Raw genomic sequence first — 24,701 nt, 5'->3', positions numbered from 1 at the left:
TTTTTCAATCTTATTCCCACCCCAGAGAACAGTGTTTGCCTTTCTTTTATTGTTCTCTAACTGTGCAACATCTTCCACCAGCCTGTCTGCACTCACCTATCTCCTTAAAGGAAAAAACCACAAAACACAAAACAACGCAACTTCTCAAATGCCCTCAGTCAATTGTTTCCATAATAATCTGAAAGAACTAAACATGTCAGCCTTACTGGTTTAATGATTCTTAAGATATTATGGATTTAACACTTCATTCTCATCCATTCTTTCACTCTTCCTCATTCTTTGTGTGCTGCACTAAAAATGAGAGTACAAGTATATGGGAAAGCGACAATATTTATCTGCTGTTAGTGGCACAAATCCCATCTTAACTAGGCTCAGCTTAAGTAGATGGAGTTTATCTAGAGATTTTGGGTTACATTCATGAAAGTCCATAGGTACCAAAGTTGAAACTTAGGTCTTTAAAAATTCCTGCCTCAGTCACTGCCAGGTCTGGATACTTTCAGGCTTCTGAAGATGAAATGGGTGCTGTGTTTCAAGTGTTCACTCAGGTTAGAAGAGTACGGTTTCAATTCCCTTGAAGATAAATCTTCAACTTGCCAGGGAAATGCGCCGTTCAGCAAACCGTCTACTTGCACTGTACAAATCTGGCACTTGTTAGCCTGTCCAAACAGTAATAAGCTCATTATGAATCTCTGTTTACCACTACAGGTAGCAGTGTTACTGCTACATGCGGTGGTGAGGCTGTGTTCCAAACCAGCAAGATTACTGTGCAAAGAGTACCTCAGGGTGTGTTTGAGGTTAATTAGCAGAAAAACCCATACTGCTTGCCTGTGGATACCATCTTCAGTCGTGGGCCAACCTGATGCTCTTTTCTTCAAGCACACGATACTGGGTATGCCCATCACGGCAGCATCTTCCTCTGCTTTCCCTCTTCTGTTCCCCCTTCCCAGGCTGCACATGCATGTGCAACCATACGCGTTCCCCATACGCAGGGATCCATCCTGACGTTCAGATCTAATAGATGCTCTTCATAATGCCAGGTAGAAAGTAGAAGCCTGGGTCTTCCCGGACCTGTTGCTTAGTGCCAGGACAGATGGAATTTGTAGACAAAATACGAGACTAGCGGTGACGTGCAGAGTAATACAGTCTGGGGGAAAGGAGGCTGAGAGGTGACCTCGTTGCTCTCAGCAGCTTCCTGAGGGGAAACAGAGAGGGAGACGCCGACTTGGGCTCCCTGCGAACCAACAGTGGTACGCATGTGGACAGCACAAAGCTGCACCAGGGAAGGCTCAGGATGGACATTAGGAAACATTTCTTTATCATGAGTGTTGTCAAACACTGGAATAGGCTGTCTAGAGAGGTGGTTGATGCCCCATGCTTGTCAGCATTTGAGAGATGTTTGGACAATGCCCTCATTCATATACTTGAACTTTTGGGTAGCCCTGAGGTGCTCAGGCAGTTAGACTTGATGATCATTGTAGGTCACTTCCAATTGAACTATTCTGTTCTGTTTTCCAAAGGATGTGTACTGGGGCTTGAATACACATTACTAACATGCTGGCCTTTCAAAACAGAAGGGCTTGTGTTTCTGTTGAAAGAACTGGCTGCTCCCTTGATGCCTGGCCGCATAACATCCCCCAACCACGATTTATCCTGAAGTATTTTCATGTGTGCTCCAATTCCACATCCCCCCCGTGAAGAGACAATCCAGAAAGCCACCACCGGGTCCTCCAAGTCTCCCAACGCCACAGCTGTCACATCTACCACATGTGGCAGGGGCTGACCGGGGGACGAGGTGGCATCTCGGTGCCATCGCTCCCTGAGGGTGCTTTGGGAAAGGGCGGCTCTGGAGCCTGTGGGGCACCGGGCAGGGGAACACCTCCGGCCCATGCCTCACCGGGAGATCCCGAGGAGACCCCCCCAGGGAACGCCGCCACCTCACAGCCACCCCGGCCCCCGCCGTCGTCGCCCGCCCAGCCCCGGGCAGCTCGGGGGAGGGAAGGAGGGCGGGAGGCGGCGCGTAACCGGCTCTAGGGGCGCATGAGCGAGGCTCGCAGCGGGCTGCAGGGAGGCGGGCACCGGGGAACCGCTCCGCCGGGGCGGGCAGGCAGCCAGCACCGCTCCGGGCCCGGGCTCGGGCCCGCAGCCGCAGGTAACGGTCGCCCGGCGGCAGCACCGCTCCCGGAGCGCCGCTCGGTGCCTGCTGAGGGGAGCGGGGCGGCGCCATTTTGGGGCCGGGCCGGGCTCTGACGCGGCCTCCGCTGCGCGGAGCCGCCGGGGTTCCTCGGGCGAGCTCCGCCTGAGGGGAGAGGGCTCGCAGCGAGTCCGCCGGAGCGCTGCGGGAGGCGGAGACGGGGTCCCAGAGCCCGTCGCAGAGCTCGGCTTCGTGGCCGAGGAGGCGGCTCCGGAGCCGCACCGCCGCAACCCCCCCCCGTGGGGGTGCGGGAGCAGCCTCGCTCCGTGCCTGGGAGCCCCGGGGAGCGGTGCCGGGGCAGCCGGGCCGCCTGCCTGCCCTGGGGTTATCGCAGAGCCGCTGTGGAAGAGCCCCTGAGAGGGCTCCCCGCTTCTCTCAGCCGTCGGAGCAGTCCCTCCGCTAGCGCTGAGGTGGGCGAAGGGGCAGCTGAGAGGCTGGTTCGGTCAGCCCCTGACACTCGGTGGGCACAAAGGCAAGGTGAAGAGAAAATCCACGTCGTAGCCATCACCTATGAGCTTCTCAGTGTGCAGGTGCCTTTCCTGGCCTCATCATCACTAGGGTGATTTCTGGGAAGATGTTAAAATGTCACTGCTTTCGGAAATGGGCTCTTTTACCGCTGTGATATATCGGGGTTGTGGAAGCTTTATGAAGGCTTTGACCAATATACTTGGGTTACAGATGATTTATGTAGGCTGTGAACTGCAGTAGGTCTATTTTCTAAGGCAATGGGGGCATGACGAAGTATATTACATCTTTGTTTAATCGCTGACCCCATGTACAGCATCCATGTGTTTAGCCCTTTCCACATATCAACGGGCCTCTTCCTGGGCAAGGGAGGTGGCTCAAACATTCTGTCTGAGGAACAGCTGGGCAAGGACACACATAAGAAATGAATTGTGGCGTAGAGTAGATAATTTTAGATGAAAAGGATACGTGAGCAGATTCATACTATACGGATGGAAGGGTAGATAAATGATTTTGAGCCCCCCTTGCAAAATGTCACGTGCCCGTGGCTGAATTTAGTACCTTGAAGCCAGCACTGAGTATTGACAGGAGGATGCCAGCAATGAATTATTGAACGTGAAATACTTCTCAGTCTTCTGAATGTTCAGTCCGAGCAACTGAGTCTAACGTGGATTTTACAGAGCATGGGAAAGGCCTCTATGGGAAGCCACCATTTTGACTGCTGTGCCTAACTCATCTAAGTCTAGTGCTCTTGAGTTTGCTGTCAGGTTTTTGAGATCTTAAAACATGTATTTTCCATATTGCTGGGTAGGATGCTGTTTGGCTAAGAGTCTGGAAAATAACTTGATTTACGTTAGTTTTGGTGCTAAGTAAGTTTGACTGCAGGAAGCATACATTCTCACAAAGGCAGAGTAGGCAATTAAAGTTCTCTTGATAATCAGAGAATATTTCAAATATGTGTCAAATTAAATGGAGTAGTAAATGAACCAGGGGGATTGAATGAATTGTGTATACATTTCTTCTGGCATGAAGTGGCAAGTAGAGGATGGAATTTGCATATTTCTTCAAAGCAATATGTAATAGAAATAGTCTTGAAAGTTAGTTAAATGAATGTTCAGCCTGTGTTACACACTGGGGTATGATCCATAAATCAGAATGAAATTTCATCTGTCTGTGAGCTCACCAGTTAGAGAACACACATAAAAGCATAATATATGTCCTTTATTGCATTCAGTAAAGAGTGAAGTATCCCTCTTTCTTTTTGTGTATGTGCTGTTACGGCTGTTTCTTTTTCTGCAAGCATGAGTTTGATTAATTTTATGAGCACGAACAAAATTTTAAATGCCAGGGAGGACACAAAATGTTCTATCTTGGACTATTGATTATAAGTGTAGATTCAATTTTGCAGTTTGAAATGAAATATTTCTGGAGTCATTTGCTCTCAAGAGAAATCCGCAATAAAAGCATCTAATGGAATTTTTTGTGCAAAGGAGTCAGCCTTATTTGTTGCAGCATCCTTAGTACCCATGACCAGGGCTGATGGAGTGACGCTCCCGCTGGCTTTAATGAGTTGCATCTAATCATAGCACGGTCTGCATTGGAATGCCAGAACATCTTCTCATGATGGCATCTTCCTGCATGCTCTGTCTATTCCTGGGCATATGGTGCTGATCAGTGCTTTTAGACATTCATTCTGTACTGTGCTTTTTCTTTTCTTTTTCAGAGAATTACTTAGGCCTTCTAAAACTTGAGAATAGAATAGGGAAGCATCTGTTCTCTTCAGCATCAACTCTATCCAAGATATTGTAAAGTTATTATATAACACAGTATCTTACATTCTTGCATGTTATTGCATATGTAGAAGAATAACCAAAGGACTCTGCCTGATTCAGGTTAAACCAAATGCTTAAAAGTTGTACTAGGAATTTACTAATTTTACATGATTTTCATTTTTCTCACGTGCTTGAGCTCAGATTTTATCTTTGCTCATTTCAGGACTGCCTCTGAATTGCAGTCCAGAAAGAAGAAACAATCGTGTTGATTTAAGTTGAACGTTTGTGTCTAAGACTAAGAACAAAGCCATGCCAGTGCTTTCAGAAGACTCAGGTAACTAATCTGCATGCCTTCAACAGACTGGTGACTGAAAACTTGGTGTATGTTTTTCACGCAGGAAATGAATTCATGTTGCTGTTAAATAAAATAGCATTAAGACGGTTCAACTAGATTTCATGGGAGTTACATGAAAGAATATACAAAGACAGTCGAGTATAAAAGGCGGAATTGAATAAAGTTATTAAGATTTCAGGAAATACCTGGTTTCATAAGAATTCTTGAGCCCCTGAATGAGTGTATGCTAGTAACCAGGCTCCTATGGACAAACTTGGACCTCTCAGTATAACACAGGCTCCTATGCATGCTTGTTAAATATCACCCCTTACATTTCTGCTGCTTGCTGTGCCACCTGTTATTATATTTTTTTAAAATCAGCCATGGTCCACCAGGAAAAAACTAATGTTTGTCTGCCTCTGTACACTGCAAAATTGGGATATTGATGGTTTAAGCACTTAGAAAACTAGCCACAAGCTTTGCTTTCAGCGCAGCACCAGGCCTTTTCTCCTCTGGTCAGACCTGACTTCCTAAAAGGTGCCTCAGAGGTAGAAATGGCAGGGTAACGCTTGTAAAAAAAAAAAAAAGTTCCTTGGGAAGCAGAGCTGGTGGCTGTGCAACAAAGGAGGTGGCTCAGTCACCTTGCGAGTCTGCTGCGATGCTGTAATAACTCAGAGTTTGTTAGAGGGCCAGCTGTTACAGGAACAAAGGGAAATTACTTAAAGGGGAAAACTTCAAGAGTAATAGCTTTAAATAGTATATTGTAGTAGTATTTTTTGCCTTAATATATGTTGTATCTCAAGCTGTATTTACTGCTTAAGAAGGAAGCATTAAAAACGAGCGGAGGATAAGCACAAATCTATGTGCAAACTTAATAATAACCAAGATGGTACCCAAGTAAATGTAGTTGACATTTAAGTCTGTAATAGAAGGTCCTGTGAGACATGCCATCTATAAAAGTTCTGTTCTGTCTTGAATTTAAACTTAGGTTTACATGAAACTTTGGCTCTTTTGACATCTCAGCTAAGACCTGATTCAAATCATAAAGAGGAAATGGGATTCCTTAAGGACGTCTTCAGTGAAAAGAGTCTCAGCTACCTGATGAAGGTAAAAATTTACCAATTTACATTTTCCTTACAGGTTTATTTATTCTCTGTTCCCTTGATTTATCAACCATTTGCTTTGGCAAAGCTAACTTGTTATGGCATAGAACTCTGTTCTGACCAAAGCACGTATTTATTTGAGCACAAACATGAAGAACATTCAATGAAAATGGAGAAACTTTGTTCAAACAAAACCATTTCTGTCTGGTATTGGGTGGTCATGTTGAATTGTGTAATTGGAATCAGATTGGTAGTGCCATTCTTAGGGTTTAGTTGATGGTTAGATTGAGAACACTTTATAGGTTACTTGATGTGATTGGGTACTGCACGTGCGTTTTGGCAATAGCTAAAAAGCAGTGTGAAATGCCTTCATTTTTCTCTTATGCTGCTGAAGTCCTAACAGATCTTTTGGTTGTCTGTGAAACTTAAGATTAGCAAAAAGAAAACTCAAAAACTCCTAGACAAAAAAATGACCTCAAGAGAGAATATTTTTCTGATGCTTGTCTCAGAAAAGTTATACATAAAATCTTCCATGTATATTTAGGAAGTTTTGTATCTCTCTGTGGTAATATACTCGAGTAATCTTTTTTAGATTCATGAAAAACTCCGTCATTATGAAAGGCAGAGTCCAACTCCTGTTTTACATAGTGCAGCGGGATTAGTTGAAGATGTGAGTAAAAATTCTTGTCTTCCTTTTTTTCCCCCCTTCTTCTTTAAGCCTACTCTTCTAACAAATGAAAGCAATTGTGCCCTATGCGTATGTAATTCTCTTCCCAGATTCTCTTGGAAGTCTATTAGAAAGTTTTACTAATAATTGATCAGAGAAAAAAAAAACTTCAAAAATATCAGGTCATTATATGTCCAGTGAAGACAGATGTAGACAGGTAGAGCAGAGGGTTGTTATTAATGGTCTTCCTAAGGGAGTGGCAGGAAGAAGCATTCAGTTCTTTTTGATGGTAGAGCATCCCACTTCGGAGTTCAGTTATAAGAACATAAATCCTTTACAGTCCAGGTTGCATTGCTGTTCACAGAGCAACCCTGTATCTTAGATTTGTTTGTAGTGTGCCACGTGCCTGAAAAAAATGAAAATCATGCTACCTTCAGACAGCTTTTTTAGAAGTAGTTTGTGCCTATTTCCTTCCACAGTATAGCAAAGGGCAAATACCACCCTTTACAAAGCCAGGAGACACCACTGCCCCATCTGACCCTGCAGCATACCACCACTCCCCCCAGAGGTTTTGACACTGCTGCCTGTCAAAACTGTACAAAATAATCATCTAAATATCAGAAGAGAGAAGTTTTACACAGGACTACATGACTTCCCTATCTAGAATTCTTCACAGGGAAAGGAAATCTCTCCTGCTTCCCCTGCTTTTACCTTCCTCCTCCCTGCCCCTTCTCTATCCTCCTACCTAAGCAGCCTAGTGCAAAAATGCTTCCGTTGTTTCTCTCTTTTTTGTTTGTTTGTAAGGACTGGGACTCTAGGGTGCATTTTGGTATCCAGGCTTTGTAGGAGTACAGGGAAACTTCTGTTGTGTGATGCATGTAGATAATGCTGCCTGGTTATAGAAACAGTGTTAAACTGCTTTATCACAGCGTAAACAGGAGAGTGTTGTTTCACATACCATTTGTGAATTCTGCATCGAGTGCCTAGAATTACGGACACCTTTTATTTTCAAGTTGCTCATTTTTATTTTAAAGGTAATAGAAGAATTGCAGACTGCACCAGTGAATAACGAAGAAAAAGAGCTTCTTCAGCTGTTGTCAACACCACATCTCAGGGTAAAAAAATACACTGGAGACCGTAGTCGAATTCCTTTGCATAACTCCCAACAGTATTCTGTACAGGAAAAGTTGTATTGGAGAGTTTGTAAGAGAAATCAAAAGCCTCCTACAAACTGTAGTTCTGTTCCACTGTGATTTCCTACAACAGGCTTTAGAATGTGAAGGGGATTGAGAAGACAGTATTAATGCCTGGACTTACTTTATATATCGACATATGTAATTTACACGGTGGATAAGATAATCACTGTAAGAGAGTCTCTGACTTTCCTCTTCTTCTGAAGTGTATAGACACAATGAGACAAGTGCAAAGGTGTGTAGACTAAATGAAAAGAGTAACTGACAGATAGGATTGAAAAGCGTGGGTTGGTCTGTGAGTGAGTTCCTTTGAAAGTCCAGGAGAAGGGAAAGGAGACACTCTGTATTCTTCCATCATGTATATTAGTGCTTTGACAGCTTCTTATTTCTTTTTATTAATGTAAAAAGAGCAGTTTAACACTAAATACAGGCCTTTTCAGTATTGTAGCCAGAAGACCAATAAGAAATCACTTATTTATGCTACAGGACTTCTGTGTAGGATTTTCCCAAAGATAGCTTTTTGGGGTGTGGGTTTTTTTGTATATTTTTTTTGTTTTTCAGTTTGCCATAATGTCTGAAACATGGGAACTGGAAAGCTGTGATATTCCATTACATTACTGTTTCTTACTTTCTTTAAACAGGCAATGCTTGTAGTACATGACACTGTAGCACAAAAGAACTTTGACCCAGTCCTTCCACCTCTTCCCGATAACTTTGACGATGATTTTGATGAAGAATCAGTGAAAATTGTTCGGCTAGTGAAAAATAAAGAACCCTTGGTACGTTTAAGATAATCCATGTCTAGTCATAAAATTCTGTAGTGCAAAAGAGTTATTGTAAGTACAGAGGAGGTAGGTGAAAGAGTCTGAAAAAAATTAGTGTTCTGAAGCTAGTAAAATAGCACGAGAAGAAAACTTTGGTAAACACACCTTCACAATTTTGTATGAGCTACTTTATAGATAAGTGTTCATACCTTAACTTTGCAGGGAATACCTTGACTTTGCAGGGAATATGACCTCTGAGGAAGCAGTATATGTTGAAGTAATTATGCTTGTTATACATATTAATTATTTTATTTTTGTATCTAACGTAAAACGAATACCTTCATTTACATGAATGTCAGTGATGTATGGTAGGAGTATGTTTGATAGCTGTATGTAAACAGAATATTGATATAATATTAATTTATACAAATGGAAGTGGAAGAATTGATTTCCTAAGAAAAAATAATTGCACTGGGGAAGAGATCTGCTAAAGTGCTTTTTGAAACTGTACATGACAGTAGGTAGTAGAAGACAGCAGGGACTAGATTCCTGATTAAAGTTTTATATTGCCAGCAGAGCTCGGAAAAACAAACAAACGAAAAAACCCCTAATACTTGGCTTTCCTTGCTTTTATTCTTAAAAGGGATGACTCTATTGTATAAAGATTCAGAAGACACATAGAGAAAGCTCACTGCAAGGTGTTGCTTTGCACACTTGAGTGACTGATCATGACTATAATGTGTAGGTGTGTGGTAAACACTGGGCATAGTGGTCAGAAAAAGAGGGTGCACACATCTTCCTGCAATCATTTGAGATGGGCTCTAGCAAAAATTGAATAGTGGTGAAAATTGTCAAGGAGGAAGACAAAATCTATAATGGAAATGAATTCCAATTTAGAAGACGTACTAGCTTACACGTTATTTTGTTGCTTAGTGTATCCTAAGGAAATTTCTTATGATGGTTTCTTTTTTTGGGGGGGTTATGTTTTATTTCAGGGAGCTACCATCAGAAGAGATGAGCATACAGGGGCTGTGATTGTAGCAAGGATCATGAGAGGTGGTGCAGCTGATCGCAGTGGTAAATTTCTGAAGAAAGGGGGATTTAAAATAGCATTTGTAAACTGTTTAAAAATTGCTAGAATTATGCACACACACATGCACTATATACACATACCTAGAGCAGTAACTTCTAGCTAAATCTGATGGTGTTTATTTAAATATATGTAGACTATTTTGTTAAAAAGATACAACTTGCCTAACTCTCCGTAGGCAACTGTTAGATGTCAAGTCTGAACTTACTATGTGGGCTCTCTGTGTAGTCAGTGGAGAGAGATGGACGTTGCTGGAGAATGAATCATCCCAACAAGCCTTGGAATGGGTTTCCACTGCTGGAATTGCCTTTCTTTCTCATTGACTGTAAGGGGAGCCTACGTGGTAAGCTCACTTGACAACTGAATTTCAGGTGTCTAATGGCAGGAGAGGCTTCCCTGCATAGGCTTCAGCATGCTTTCAGATTCTACAGGGTTAATTCATGCAAAGTTTGACCTTTTGTTTTCTAGAAGGTGCTCATCCAGACTTTATTAAATTAAACTGAATTGGCCTTATATGTGATTTATAGAATCCAAGCCTCATGCACTTCTTTAATATACAGGTAATGCAATCCCTAAATTAATGAATTACTGTGATGAAAAAATATTAGCTAATTACAGCGTTTTTCGTGACTGTTACCATTTCTCATATTAGCATAATCTGATAAATGTAATGTGAAATAACTAGAGTGTGTGCTTAGCATTTCCGTATTTCATCAGTAATCTATTATTTTAATTAGATACATTTTTGTCTAAAAGAGCCACTAGGAAAAATGCCAACAGAGATGGGAGAGGTAGGTTTAAGCCTTAGAAGAAAGGGAAGAAAAGAGAGATATTTTTTTTACTTTTAATCTTACATCTTGGTATGCTTGGTGTTTTCAATGTGTCATGAGTTGTTTTCTGTTTGCTTTTCTGACAAAGTCTTAAGTCTCAAAGTAGTAGTTATACTGTATACAAATGCAATATTTCTTACTTTCCTGGGTAAACAAACCTAAAACTCATATGGGCCTTTTCATGGCTTGTGTGTTTGTTTTTTGTTTTTTGTTTTTTTTTTTTTTAAAGTCCAACAGTCTTTCAGGGACCAGGTGGTGTTGATTTGTCAGTTGACAGCCATGTTATTCCTGCCTTTGTAGTCGGCAGCTTGTCTCCTAACCTTACAGGATGTGATCATTCTTAGGAAACTATTCCTGTTTTGCGTTCTTAGTGCTGATCCAAATATAAAGACAGTGATTTTTCCGAAGTGTCTCGCCACATGTGCTCTGACTCCACATTGGTCTCATATGTGACTGTGGTGTGTCAAAAAAAATGCCATGTGGATGAAGAGCACATTGCCAACAGAAGTGCTTGGCTGTAGTAGGAAATCTACTAAGCTGGGGGGGGGGGGAAGAAAGGGAGTTATGTGCTATTAACATAGGTCAGACATCAGAGGAGTGGTGCTTTCCAGTCTGTAGACTTACTTTAATTTATTTGTCTTTTCAGGTCTTGTCCATGTTGGAGATGAACTGAGAGAAGTCAATGGTATTGCTGTGCTTCACAAACGACCAGAAGAAATAAGTCAGATTTTGGTCTGCACTGATTTTTGTTTCAAGATCTTTTCTATTGGGTGATCTAGTAAATACAATAGATGATGAGATATAACCATGAGTTTAAGATGTATGTATAGAGCTAAAAGATGGAATCCCTGCTTGTCTTTGCAATAAGAGTTGTTCTTCTCACCGTGGATTATTTAGTCCTCTTCTTTTGACTTCAGAAACTTCCATGGAACTGAATCGGTACCAAGTAAGATACAAATATAAAGTTACATGTTGCTTTGTCAAGAAAGTCCCCTTCATGCTTTGTTTATGACAAGCAAATTGCAAATTAAAAGTGTGTTCCTAATACAGAAGCAGTTTATTCATAATATGGTATGTTGGGAACCAGAAGGAAGTCAGCTGTGTGTCCGTTACAGCTGCCAGTCTGTTCCATATTACCAGATTTCTTGAGGCATTGCCAAATTTGTGCTTCAAGCTTCTCTAACCCACAAATACTGATAGCTCTTTCTAAACCTCCACATCTGTGGTCAGCCTGTTGTGTTGCAGAAAGTGTCATAGCTCTTACTCGTCTCTGACTCCCCTCTTGTGGCTTGGTTCCCCCTTGTCTTGCTGTCGAGTGGGGTTAGTGACGCAGTAAGAAGAAAAGCAGCCCTAAGAGACACAAGTATCTGTCATCGGTTCCATCACCTGATTTTAATTTTGATCCAAATTATACTGAATATGGAGAATGACCCCTTTTAAATTAGGGGAGGGAAATCAAACCCATCCTGTGCCATAATGTATAAAGTTTATTTGTGGGGACCCTGGGATGGTATTCATCTGTCATGTTTTAAATGCCTGCAATGTAATTGTTTCCTTTTCATGGTTTATTTCTGAGGAAGAACCACAAATGTTTATCCAAGCTGATTGTAGCTTTTTAATCTGTACAGAACAACAGGCTTCTCTGGGACACAGTTCATCTCATACAAAGGAATGCATCTAAAAATAGATTAGATAAACCTATTGTAAATTTCCAAGCACCTAGAAGCACTTTTAAATTTACTGTAGCAAATAAGTGAAATTTGTTAGCAGAAATGCTTAGAATGAATGTAGATGTCTATATTTGCACCCTAACCAGTTAGCAAGAAGAGCTGCTATCTGGGAAAACAACAATATTTTTAAATGGAGCACGTCAAAAATGTTTAGGCTGCAGAAGCTTAAGTTAGTATCAAACTTAAAGCCACAGAAGTTTTTCATGACGTATGAACTGTAATCCAGAAATTAATTTGGTTGCTGAAAGGAAATAAGGGAATTTTAATGCACGTTTTACTACGTTCTAGCTAAGGAGTTACTGTTGGTGTGTGTCTCCAATAGGGAAGACGCTGTTTTGGAAGATTCCTGGAACATCATGATAGTCTCTGTAATGAAGTTAAATAGTGGGTTAGCTTTGCCTGTTAAAGTTCTGAGAAGAATAGAAAGGCACTTACTCCTAAATTGGAAATTGAATGGTTTGCATTGTGTCCTTATTGTGCTTTCAAAATTAAAAATAAAAATAAATGTTTCTCATTTTCTCAGGCTCAGTCTCAGGGATCAATAACATTAAAAATAATTCCAGCCGTCAAAGAAGAAGATCGTCTAAAAGACAGCAAGGTACGCAACTTGATGAAATACTGAAGCACAGTTTTCATACTTGCATTTACAGGGATGCTAGTATTTTCTAAGATTCCTGCTGATTCAGAGAGGGGCAGCACAGAATTAGACCCATAATCTAACTAAAAAGATAGTAGGGCACTTTCTTGACGTAAAAGATAGTGCCAACTTGTTCAGTATAATTACTTAGATGACTTCTGTCTTTATCTTGGCACATGCTCATTCATAGCATTTCTGAAATCTACCCCCTTGGTTTGGTTCACGTAATTAAAGCCACTGTTCATGCCAGTCTCCTCTTACCACGTCCGCTCTTATCTGTCTGTTATCTCTGGGCATTTTGCCACTCACTTGAGTTAAAACAGATCTACCCATGAGCAGAGCTGCATTCATCATCTGACCACGTTAGGCCATTGCAAACTTCAGCACACCTCTCTGAGTGCTTCATTTGGCCTCCTTGATCAGCAACGACGTACTGTTCAACTCGTCCCTTCCAGGATTCCTCTTTCAACCTCTGTTGCTCCTTCCCTGCTCTCAGTTGATGATTTTTTCCTTGAAGTGTCTCAAATTACTTTTAAAAGTGGTTCTGCTTTGATGTGTTAAGTAGTGGCAAGATGCAAATCAAAAGATGAATAGTAGATTTTGATGCATTAAGGGAAGAACGTTCTAAAGACAGCCTTTATAATAAGGCTACTTTGCCTTGAATCCCTCTTTACTGTTTTCTCTCTCCCCTTAATTTTTTCCTGTTTGTTGCGTTTGTACTTGTGTAGACTGTGAAATGTGCTTACTTGGGACTTTGACTCTTGAGTCTCATGTTCCACGGTGCCAATACATAATGACTGGGTAGATGCTTGAAAGTTAGTTTATTTTTTTGCATAGGCGAGTAAGTCAAAATACAGGTGCAGGTTGCTAGGATTCAGTATTTTTGAGTAGCACAAGGCATAAAGGAGAGATTGAGAGCGTATAGTTTTCTAGTTGAGGATGTGCTAGGAGAGTGCCTTCTAACAGTAGTTTGAAATTCCAAATAGGACAAGAAGAAAGGATATGTTACTTTCTTTTGAAGGTGTTTATGAGGGCCCTTTTCTGCTATAATCCCAAAGAAGACAGAGCCATTCCCTGCCAAGAGGCTGGTCTGCCGTTTAAGAGACGACACATCCTAGAAGTTGTAAGCCAAGATGATCCTACGTGGTGGCAAGCAAAGCGTGTTGGAGACACCAACCTCAGAGCAGGCTTGATCCCCTCAAAGCAGTTCCAAGAAAGGTTTGTCAGTGAACATTACAAGCTTTTTTTTTTTGCCTTATTTTTCTTTAACTAACCATATGGTGTCACACATTTTTATGTTGCTTTTGTTCACAGGAAATGAAGGGCAGGATCATTCTAGGGTGAATAGCAGATGCTTAGAGGAAAGTGCTAGAAGGCTCCATCTTCTCCAATTATATAATAAACTTCCTAGCGTTTTTTTTTAGATAGTTTGTAACTGGCTTATGCTTTGTAGCATGAGGACAGAAGCACTTGCTAAACAAACACGTTAGAAATGAAACGTGGAATATCAGTCTCTTGAGCCTCTTGCCTAATAGAGACACTGTATTTTGCAAACTTGTACTTCCATAGTATGAGGAAAACTAACAATTCTGAATTTATGCATTAAATTGTTTTTGTTTGCTTGTTTTTATAAAAAAAAAAGATTGTATCTGGTATTTCATCTGACTCCTAAGAGTGTCTTTAGCTTAGACTCAGATATCTGCAGCTAGAAGCTTTCTCTGTTTTCACAGCAGGATACATGTAGCTTCTAAAGAAATAACATACCCAATGTCTTATATTTACAGTAGTAGGGGATTTACAGATTTAAGAAGGAATCTGATTTTGGCCTCTGGTCTTATTATATGATTTACTCCAAATTGCTGGTTGTATCTTCTCTGGACTGTACATGTTGAATCAGAGACATTTTTTTTCCAAGGAGAAGTGCCATTTTGTTCTTTATTTTCAGTGCTGTATGTATAACATATAAGCTCTTTATAATTCTGAACTTAAATGGCTAAATTGTAATTATTTTCTATTTAGACGACTGACTTACAGAAGAGCTATAGGCACTCAGCAGAATCCCAAAATTGTGAAGAAGCCATTATGTAAGTCTGTTCTGTTCCTTAGTGATGTCTTAGTTGATGCTGACTTGGCAGTAACTTTTTCTGATTTCAGTAATGATGTTTTTGAATATGTTTTGTGTAATCTGTCACTGATTGATTTGCATGAATATAAGCTGCCACATGGGAGGATTTAGATTTGAGCTTTATTCAGTGCTGGTGGTGCCTGGTGTTTTAAAAAATGGTCATGGCCAACTGTCTCTTTCTGCTCTAGAACATGAGTCTGTAAACGTTTTTTTTAAGTGCTGTAAAATTTGTTAGTGTTCACATCTTTCCACAGTTTGAAACTTGAAAGCTGCAAAAATAACCCAGTGCACACTTAAAATTCATACGTTAGTATGTGAAATGACTGAGCTCGTATGGAAATAAACTGGGGCTTTAAGGAGGATAAAAACCATTTGAGCTGTCAATACCATCTGCGTTTCAGGCTACAGGAAGAGTTCAGCTTTACTGGTCCATTTCTTAGCGTCACAGAGATGGTCTTAGGCTTTAAAAGGATTCTTGTTTACAGCTCTGAAGCCTCTGTCAGTGAATTATTCACACAAAACCTGCCACTTGTGATGAAATTGATAGTGATGAAAGGCAGGAAGCATTCTGTATTATCCCAGAATACAATGTTACTGTTGCTCTTAAGGTACTTCAGCCCAGCTATTACTGATACCTGGGAGAGCCATGTGATTGTGTGAAACCCAACTTCGTGCTAGGAGTGCCACCCTCACGTAGATTAGGAATCTGGAAAGTGTCCCTCGTCAATGACAGAAGGCAGCTTCTGACCCATGATGCTGATATATCTCATGAAGAAATATTCTTATGCTAGGATGCTGAGTGAAGATGCTCAGCCTAATGATAACATAGCATTATTCATTCGATTGAAGCTTTTCAGTATTAGTTTCCATTACATTCAATGTTAGGAGGCATGTAATGAGGACGGTTACTTAGGCAGACATTTTTGAGACAATTAAGCAGGTAAATGGTTTTAATACTAAATTATTTTTTTTACTGCTAAATTTTAGCATAAGGGTCTTTGATCACTTGGTAAGGATATATTACTGCATGGTGTTTTTTTTTTTTTTTGAGATATAAAAACCTGATAAATCAGACCAGAAAAACCTTCCTTACCATGCCCTCTAATTCTACACAATTATATGTCAGCCTTTTAATCATATCAACTCTATCTTTCATGCTAACTGCAGATGATCAGTCTTCTGATAAAGGTGGGTACTCTCCTAACTCATTTTCTCTCTGAATGTAAACAAGCAATTCATTTTCTAAAATGTTTGGTAAACCCCCAAGCAAAGGGAGTAGTAGATATAGCTTGTTTGTACAGCGGTTTCTTGCTTACGTGTTACTTAAAATAATTTAATTTGGATTTCTTTAGGTAATCCAAAGCTGGTTGTCCTCATTTGGGAATTATGAGCACTCAGTATTGATCTTAGGATTTCAGTATAGTGTTTTGCAGCTAAGTATCATGCTTTCATTTTTCATAATTTAGGGGCCTTGGAGGTAGTAGGGTTGGGAGGCATTATTATTATATTTTTTTTTAACCTAAACATGCATATTATTATAATTATTTTTTGTGTTGGCACGTGTATGATAAAAAGCATGGTATCTTTGCCATTTTAGTAAAGAATAACTCAGCAGTGATAATTTAATCAAAATGAAGACATTTAGAGAAGTTATTTTGGTCATCTCTGATTACCCTTCTTCAAGTCCAAATATCTTTGAAAAAGTCAGAAGAAGCAATGTAATCGTGTCCATTTATAAATTCGTTCATTAAAATAGAGCTGTGTTTGTGGAATCTTCTTGTTCTACTTAGCCTGAAAAATACACTTTTTAACAGCAGCACTGATCAAACGTAATAAAAGCTGAAGGGTATAAATTCTGCAGACCATAAATACCGAGACATACAATAGTATTGTGCAATATTGACATAGAGGTGGTTGTTGTTGTTTTTAATAGAAAATACTAGGTAAAGCAAATACTTTTTTTTTGTGTGGGTGGGGGGGTGTCATTCATATTTGTGTTAGAAAACAGTGTATGCATATAATGCCGGATATAAATTTTTTCCTTTCCTCACCGACCAGCCAGATGCATACAGAATGCACTGTTTAAGATATCTCCTTCCTCTTCTTTCTCCCTCCTCTTCCCTGTGCCCTCCCCACCTTCTTTTGTTGCAGAGGACTGTGACTGTGAAGGATATTTCAATGGACATTACATAGGTGAGAAACCAAAATCCCCTTCCTCTTCTGTGTAAAAAAAAAAAAAACCCAAACAATTAAAAAGAAAAATTAGTTAATTCTACATACATAAACATTTCATAAACTAGATTGTTTTTGTGTGAAGGTGCTTGGTTTTCTACCTGATACACAGATTTGTCATGGATGAGATTAGCATAGGTGCAGTGATTTGATCTTAAAAAAAAAACCTGTGAGACTAACTCATATTCAAAGACAGTAGCTACTAACTGAACAAGCTAGGAAGTTTAGATAAATGAAGACATGGCTTTAGTGTTTCTTATGTTTTTTCCTCTCCAGCTGGCTTACGCAGGAGCTTTAGATTAAGTCGTAAAGAGAAGGAGAACAACCTGAATGACACAAAGCAAGCAGATCAGGCAGATGCAGCAGAGTTCCTAACGTACGAAGAAGTCACAAAATATCAGCAGCAGCCTGGCGATCAACGGAGGCTGGTTGTTTTGATTGGTAAGATACAGAATTGGTTCAAATTTTTAATATACCTCCTTCTTCCCATTTTTACGCCTACTCCAAGAGATTTTAATTTTTTATAATTTTTTTTTAAGATATCTATTTTTGGGTCAGTATTTGTTATTGCCTCTTAGGTGACAATCCTTTAAAACACAAAACAAACGAAAAAAACCTCACCAAATCCTTCAAGAAATAATGACACAAGACTGTAATTTTTCTGATTCACTTTCAGTGTTGGGGTCTGCTTCTCACTCAAACATGCAAACTTGCGGTGTCAGAACAATGATGAAAAGGTGGATGTTAGAGAGAATTACCTATCAAAATTTTGCATGTAATTGTAATTCAGTGTGCTTAACTGCTTTTTGCTTAGCCAGTTTCCTGAAGAAAATCAAGCGTATCACATAACACTGACTGCTAGTACTACAGATTTTCTGATTTACCGCCTGACAAATGTTTGTCCAAAAGCTGTCAAGGATTCAATTTGTTCCTGATAATATTCTTCAAAGTAAAATGTGGCAGGTCATGATGTCTCTCATGGACAAGTTTCTTCAAGAACACTCCTGTATTAGATTGTTTGTGTAAAACAGAATTTATTCTTTTTACAGTACTTCATTCCCCACAAAAATCTGTAAGTCATTTCTATTTTATTAGGTTGCTTGGGGGCCAAATTAAACGAGCTCAAGCAGAAGGTTGTGTCAGAGAACCCACAGGAGTATGGTGTTGCAGTTCCACGTGAGTAAAATTTACTGACGTTTGTGTGTTGCCACTTTATCCCATAAATTCTGTTTTAATAGTGTAGTGCTCGTTGCATTGATGAATGGTAATTTGTATTTCAGTTGTTGATTATATGCATATTTCATAAGTAGTTGAAATTATTTCCTCATTGTAATAAACCATGCTTGCCTTTAATAGCTGAGTAGATGACTATATAACTCGATGCATATGCAGTCTGGAATTTTGTCAACTCAGTTGTTTTCTTAACTGTATTTTTCCAAATGAATAGATTGCATTTTTCTCAAGGCACATTTGAAAAAAAAAAAAAAAGAGAAATTGAATACAGAAACTAAAAATAAGATTTTAAGCTGCAAAAAAGGAACTTACGTGGAAAAGCTAATATCTTAAGATTCAGCCAAAACGATGCAGTATTCAGTATATTTGTTTAAAAGAGGATGATTTTTCTTCAAAATATAATAAACTACATTTAAAGAGAATAAAACAGAGCAATTAATATGTGCACAGGAAAAAAAAGTCAAAACTTCTACAAGATTTTGAATTGTTTATTACTGTATCTAGTCTGTTCATACAAGCCAGTTGCAGTGATAGAGGAACAAGACGCTTTTGAAATCAAAAAAAAATGACATTGAGGGCATTGTTGATAAAGGACTGTTAGGCAGGTGTTCAATCAGCTAGCAGTAGAACTTGCATGAGTAATTTTTACTTGAATCTAAACGTGCATACAGAAAAGACCAGACATTACTTCCATGCCAGGTATAGATTTCTAGAATGACCACCAGAGCTTCTCCTACATTAATATCAAATATTAAATGAAACAATGTTGAAAGCAAGGGATGTACATAATTGTGTAAGTTTCACGGGAGTGTGGGAATGGTGCTGACAGTAAAAGAAGCATTCTGAGCCTGCTGCTGACAGATCAAGCTGCTCTTCTCCTGCATTAGCAGGGAATCAACTGAGCTGTAGCAGGAAGGCTTAAAGGAAACAGTTCAATTGAAAGAACGTCAGGGAAAGGTAGAGATGAAATAATAAAGGTAAAGCAAAAGTGGTCCACCTATAATGATTTTCTACTGAATGTATCATTCTTGGTCTACAAACTAGTAATATTACAGTTTTGGTCTTAATATAAATTCAAGGAATGTAAATGGGTAGGAAAATCTGACTTGTCTCCTGTGTTTCGCTTCCTCTCTCTTCTAGATACAACCAGGTCAAAGAAAAGTCATGAGAAGGAGGGGGTAGAATACAATTTTGTCTCTAAGCAATCATTTGAGACAGATGTGCAGCAAAACAAGTGAGTTAATTTTAAAATACTGACATAATTAGCAATATTTTAAAAACATGTTCAATTACATTTCATGTAATACGAATACCAAAATCAGGTGTAAAATTGGAGAAGCTGTTTGAGAAGGGTTCCACTTTCCAGTAAAGGTTTTTACTCGGTTTGGACTGTTAGTGTGAACCCAGAAATCTAATAAGAGACGATTTAGAAGCAACATAGGAGTGGTAGGAAGACCAAAAGTTAGAATTTAAGCCTGCGTATCATAAGTAGTATGATTGGTCAGAACTGAATCTAGTGAAAGTAACAGATAATTAGTTGGTCCTACTTTATCCTCTGTTTAATGTGAAGGATAACATTGAGGAATTTTATCTGTAATTCCACTTTAAAGTGAGTTGTAGACTAAATCTGTGCATGTAAAGGACTTTCTGGAAGATGAATTATGTTTCCTAGAAATGCAGATTTTGGCTAGTATCCCAGAAGAATCTAAGTCCGTTTTCTTGCTGGCCTTGCTCTATTTAATGTTGAGAAACAACTTTTCTTCTGTTTGGCTTGAACATCAGACAACTGAATTAATGCAGCTTCTTCCCATGCTGTCAGTAGCGCTGATTCACTATTAGTGATATGTGAAGAAGACACTTGCTACTAAGCAACCAGAAGGAAAAAAATAATTGGAAAAAGAAATGCTTTTTTTCCTGACTTCCCTCCTCCTCTGTATTTGACTACTGTGACTTTGGGAAACAACTATCAAATGATGAAAGTTAAATATTCTTTCTGGACTGTATTTTAAAAAAAATAAATTAACTTTTTAGATTTGTGGAACATGGAGAATACAAAGAAAATCTGTATGGCACAAGTCTTGAGGCAATCCGGTCTGTGATGGCCAAAAAGAAGGTTTGTTTGGTGGATGTGGTACCTGAAGTAAGTTCTGCGGCTTATTTTAAGGAAAGCAAATATTTCTTACTAGGCTGCCAGCCTAAGTAACGAATGTTGTTCACTGTTTGTGGCTACTTGCTCTGCAGAGAGCGATGATGATCTTGGAGCGTGTGTTTCTGACAGGTGGCCTGGCTGCTAGCTGAGCAGAATAGGGCTCATCAGAAAGCAACGAACTGTGTACAGTTACTAGATGTCTAGATGATACAGCTCACTATGGGGTTTTATCTTGCTGTAGAAGTGCACATTGCTGTCCTAGCCTGCTGAAGTCCCAGTCCATGTTTACAGCATGGATGATTTTTTTTCTCTTCTTGTTCCTTCTTATTACTACTGAAAGACTGCTAGAGTTGTAACCAGTATACATACCAAGGTATAGCATGCTAATCTGTCTTTGAAATTTTGACGCAGATCCTGCAACAGGTCAGGAAAAGACTTCTAATAGTACCTCAGATAAATTCCAGGTTTAAAATAAGTGTTTGGCCTTCTACAAGAAGCAAACAGTAACTTGTCTGTCAAAGCAATTTTTTGTCCTTTTCTCAATGTTTATGGCTAGTCTTTGTTTCGGGAATTGCAGAGCAAAGCAAGGTGTGTGTGCAGTAAGACTGTGCTCCAGGAAGCATACATATTCTTTTAATACCTTACAGGGCACTGACATTAATTTTTCTCTTGAAGAGCAAGAGGTTATAGTGGTCAGACGTATACTGCACAGGACTTAATGTCACAGTGTGTACAGGTGAAATTGCTGAACCCAGCTTGAGCAGATCATTTGCATTCTATGCAGCAATAAATACAATATGGATTGACAAAAAATATCTGTTCACAGGCAGTGAAACACTTGAGGACTGCTGAATTTAAGCCTTATGTTATCTTCGTTAAGCCTCTCGTTCCAGAAAAGAAAAAAAATGTCCTCAAATCTACAGTGTCAGAAGAAATCTCAACACCCTTCGTAAGTATTCTAACTTTACCTTTCAAATATGAAAGAGGTATTTGGGCTATTGTATGGAAGAGCACCTCTTCCATGACAGTGAGCATCATAGTTAGGCACGAAGTGGGTCCTATGGACATCCAGCCTGTCAGACGGAACTTTAAAATGAGGTTTTGGACTCCCCTAAAACTTGACTACATAAGTAATGAGAGCACATAAATTAATAAGAGCACATCTTACATGTGGAGCTGTGTATATCACTGAAGGGTGCACCCTGGGAAGATGCTACTGAATTCAGATAAACTACTTTTCAACTTTAGAAGAGTACCATTTCCAGATGTTAGGTTAGGCAGCACTTCTAATTTTGTAAAATGTTGTGTTAGTGTCTTACTTCCCTCTTGTAACATGTTTCTTCCCCCTCCCTAACACGTCTTGAAGTTTTGAAACAGCCTGCCAAATTCCAGCTGTGGCATATGTCTCCATAATCTCCGTTGTAAGATTTTACATACCCTTTCCTAGTGGTAGCAGTTCATTTGATTTCTTTCAAAGTAATGATTTAGTGTGCTAGTATACTTAAAATGCTTATAATTAATTAAAGGAGCTTACTGAAAATTTTGTATTATCTTTTTGTGTTGATCAGCAGGATGAAGAACAGCAGGAAATTATTAATTCAGCAGCATTCATTGAAGAGCGCTATGGCCATTTGATTGACACTATACTGGTGAAAGAAGATGTCCAGAGTGCATGTAATCAGCTTAAAACTGTGTTAGAGAAGCTAAACAAGGATTCCTTTTGGGTGCCAGTCAACTGGGTTAGGTCATAGCTTGCTATCATCTGTTTAAAGGAAAAATTGTATAAAAAGTATCTTGTAAATATATGGATTAGAGAAGGAAAATATGTCAGATTTGGTTCAAAATGGCCATTCTATCTAGAAAGTAATACATAAAGACTGTGGAAAAAAATGAAAGTCAGAAGCTGACACTGCCTTCTTGAATTGGAATCCTGAGTAGCAGCTGTCATTTAAAAGTGCGTACTCAGCCTAAACAGATGAGTAAAATGGACTGAAGTAACTTTTAGACTGTAAATACTGCATTTTGTAAGGTAAAAATTCACAGAGGGTCCCATGCTTCCAGAGCATTTAAGCAATGCCAGGACATTAACCAGCTGGAAGTTTCAGTCTTTGGTGATGCTTTGTGTGGCAAGGTACATCTGAACAAGGTACTTTTTCCAGGAACAAATCTGCCCACAGAACAAGCTACTTCAGGTAGGTGGGAGGAATATTCTTTGGAGAGTGCTTATACCCTGTCAGTTACTTAAAAGTTCAGCTGGCTTCCTTGCACTTAAGCTCACTGGTTGCAAATCCTTTCCAATCAGGCAAAAAACCTAGATCACCTATGTAAATTGTATATGTGATAGCAGCTGAGAAATGGGGTGGTTTTGTTGTTGTGGGTTGTTTTGTTTGTTTGTTTGTTTTTAAGCCCAGCCTACACTTCCCAGTGCTCCTGGCTGTCTTGCAGAGTTAGTACTTAGTATGCTCGTCCATGGCTTATGCCCATTTTTCCCAGTCTCTTCCTAATGACACAGGACAAATGTTAAGCAACCTGTAAATATACCTGCGTGACTATTCGATCTCATAAACCAGAGACATTTCTTTAGTCTACATTAAAATTGCGTAACGATGTAAAATAGGACTTTAAGAAGCTTCTTTTCTACAAGGTATCTTTGCAAATGCCACCTACTTGGGTACCACATGGACAGCAACATAGCAGCTCTAAAAAGGTTGCTCAAAGGAGGAGGCCGAAGTACCAAGCAGGTGAGCTACAGCACTGAATAATTATTCTTCCAGCACTTATGAATACATTTGTTTGAAATCAGGTAAAGGCTTCCAGAGCGTGTGGTTGTCAACATCAAATCCTAAGATGAAATCTTAACTGTTAGAGGGCTTTGCAGGTGTTTTAGGAGATAGGAATATGAAACCTGTATAGTTTTTTTTAGGTGGGCAAGACTAAGAAAATGCAGCAAGATTATTCTGGAAGTGTCTATACCTTTTAATTATTTGATGAATTTGTGGGTATTGTGCAGGTGTGTGTTAGCTGAAACTTGTTCCTGTTTTCTATTGCCTGTTGAGTTCTGATCTTTCCTGTGTACTGTGCCCTTTAACACCACCTTCTGGTGCACCACTCTTATTCTTTTAATCTTAACAGTATGATGTTATTCTTGTTCCAGTGCATTCAGCAAAATTAACAACATTGCTTATTAAAAACACATTTCTTACATACCAGTGTCACTGAATCTACATTAACTCCAGCCCAGAAAAGTTGTGCATCCATCTCCAAACCTGTGTGCCCTGCATCTTCTCTGTATCATCCTGCAAGGATAGTGCTTTTCACAGTCTGGTAGATCTGTTCTGGCTTGTCAGAGTAGATATGCTGCCAGACCTATGGCCTCTCGCCAAATGCACAAGGATTCCTTCAGACACTGGTGGCCCGTCAGCTCTGCCAGTAAGTTGCTACCATCTTGGCCCAGCACAGCCGCCAAAGATAATGTGATGTATTAGAGGCGCACTGGCAAATTTAGTGACAGATGTGAAAAACTGAGTGTAATATTTAAAAACTATTTAAGTAACAGCATCTCAAACTAAGTAGACTTATGAAAGTATCAAATAGGCAGATTGATCTCACCATAGATTTATATTGCAGCTTACACTTGGTTGTTTTTTCTTTTCTTTACAGTCTGCAAAACATCAGTTTGTTTAGAGAACAATTTAAAGAAAAAGAGGTAAGACAAAGGGTCAGAATTCACTTAAAAGCAATGTTACTATCTAACATCTTAGCATATTCCAAAGGACTAGTGGTAAATAATTTAGTTTATGATCTAACATAGTCTAATAGTGAGATACGCAAAGAATGCAAATACCTAAGTACAGTTGAAGTTACATTAACTGAAAATTTAAGATGTTAAGATATACTACTGCTATTAAATATAAACTAAAATATTCAGTATGAGTTGAATAATCTTTTTGAAATCTGCGCAGATACCCCATATTGATGTATAGTCATAGAGGTACTAACTTGATTTAGTGTCAGAAATACTTCATTTTTTTGATGTAAGGAAGGCTTTTTTAGATTCAGAGTAAATGATGGTGAGAGAATATGTAAGTATATGCTAAAGCTTGCGGGTAGCTAAGATGAGCTTCTCTCGCAGGAAAAAAGAACACATTTGATGCTCTTATTTATTCTAAAAATCCTAGGAAAAGGG

The 24,701-nt window shown here is 39.3% G+C and overlaps 1 protein-coding gene across 9 annotated transcripts; it reads left to right on the top strand.

Annotated features, from left to right (window-relative positions):
- The first annotated feature begins 1,991 nt into the window (after window positions 1-1,991).
- On the top strand, window positions 1,992-23,719 carry MPP3 (MAGUK p55 scaffold protein 3). 9 transcript variants are annotated; one of them, XM_083809298.1, is made up of 19 exons: window positions 1,992-2,149; window positions 4,652-4,762; window positions 5,751-5,869; window positions 6,458-6,535; window positions 7,567-7,647; window positions 8,367-8,504; window positions 9,485-9,566; window positions 11,056-11,141; window positions 12,663-12,737; window positions 13,798-13,994; window positions 14,796-14,860; window positions 16,069-16,089; window positions 17,053-17,094; window positions 17,410-17,574; window positions 18,229-18,309; window positions 19,507-19,600; window positions 20,398-20,506; window positions 21,342-21,464; window positions 22,087-23,719. In XM_083809298.1, the coding sequence occupies exons 2-19, from the start codon at window positions 4,738-4,740 to the stop codon at window positions 22,264-22,266; spliced, it is 1,761 nt and encodes a 586-aa protein (XP_083665424.1). In that variant the 5' UTR covers window positions 1,992-2,149; window positions 4,652-4,737; the 3' UTR covers window positions 22,267-23,719. The 9 variants fall into 9 exon arrangements, with proteins under 9 accessions (XP_083665424.1, XP_083665421.1, XP_083665425.1 ...); XM_083809295.1 differs by having other exon boundaries at window positions 22,084-23,719; XM_083809297.1 differs by lacking the exon at window positions 1,992-2,149 and adding an exon at window positions 2,193-2,721 and having other exon boundaries at window positions 22,084-23,719.
- Window positions 23,720-24,701: the final 982 nt, after the last annotated feature.

The sequence above is a fragment of the Anser anser genome (genome assembly GCF_964211835.1).
Source record: "Anser anser genome assembly, chromosome: 23".
Lineage (NCBI taxonomy): Eukaryota > Metazoa > Chordata > Aves > Anseriformes > Anatidae > Anser > Anser anser.
The sequence above is the reverse complement of the archived record's forward strand: the minus strand, read 5'-3'. Positions and strand labels throughout refer to the sequence as shown.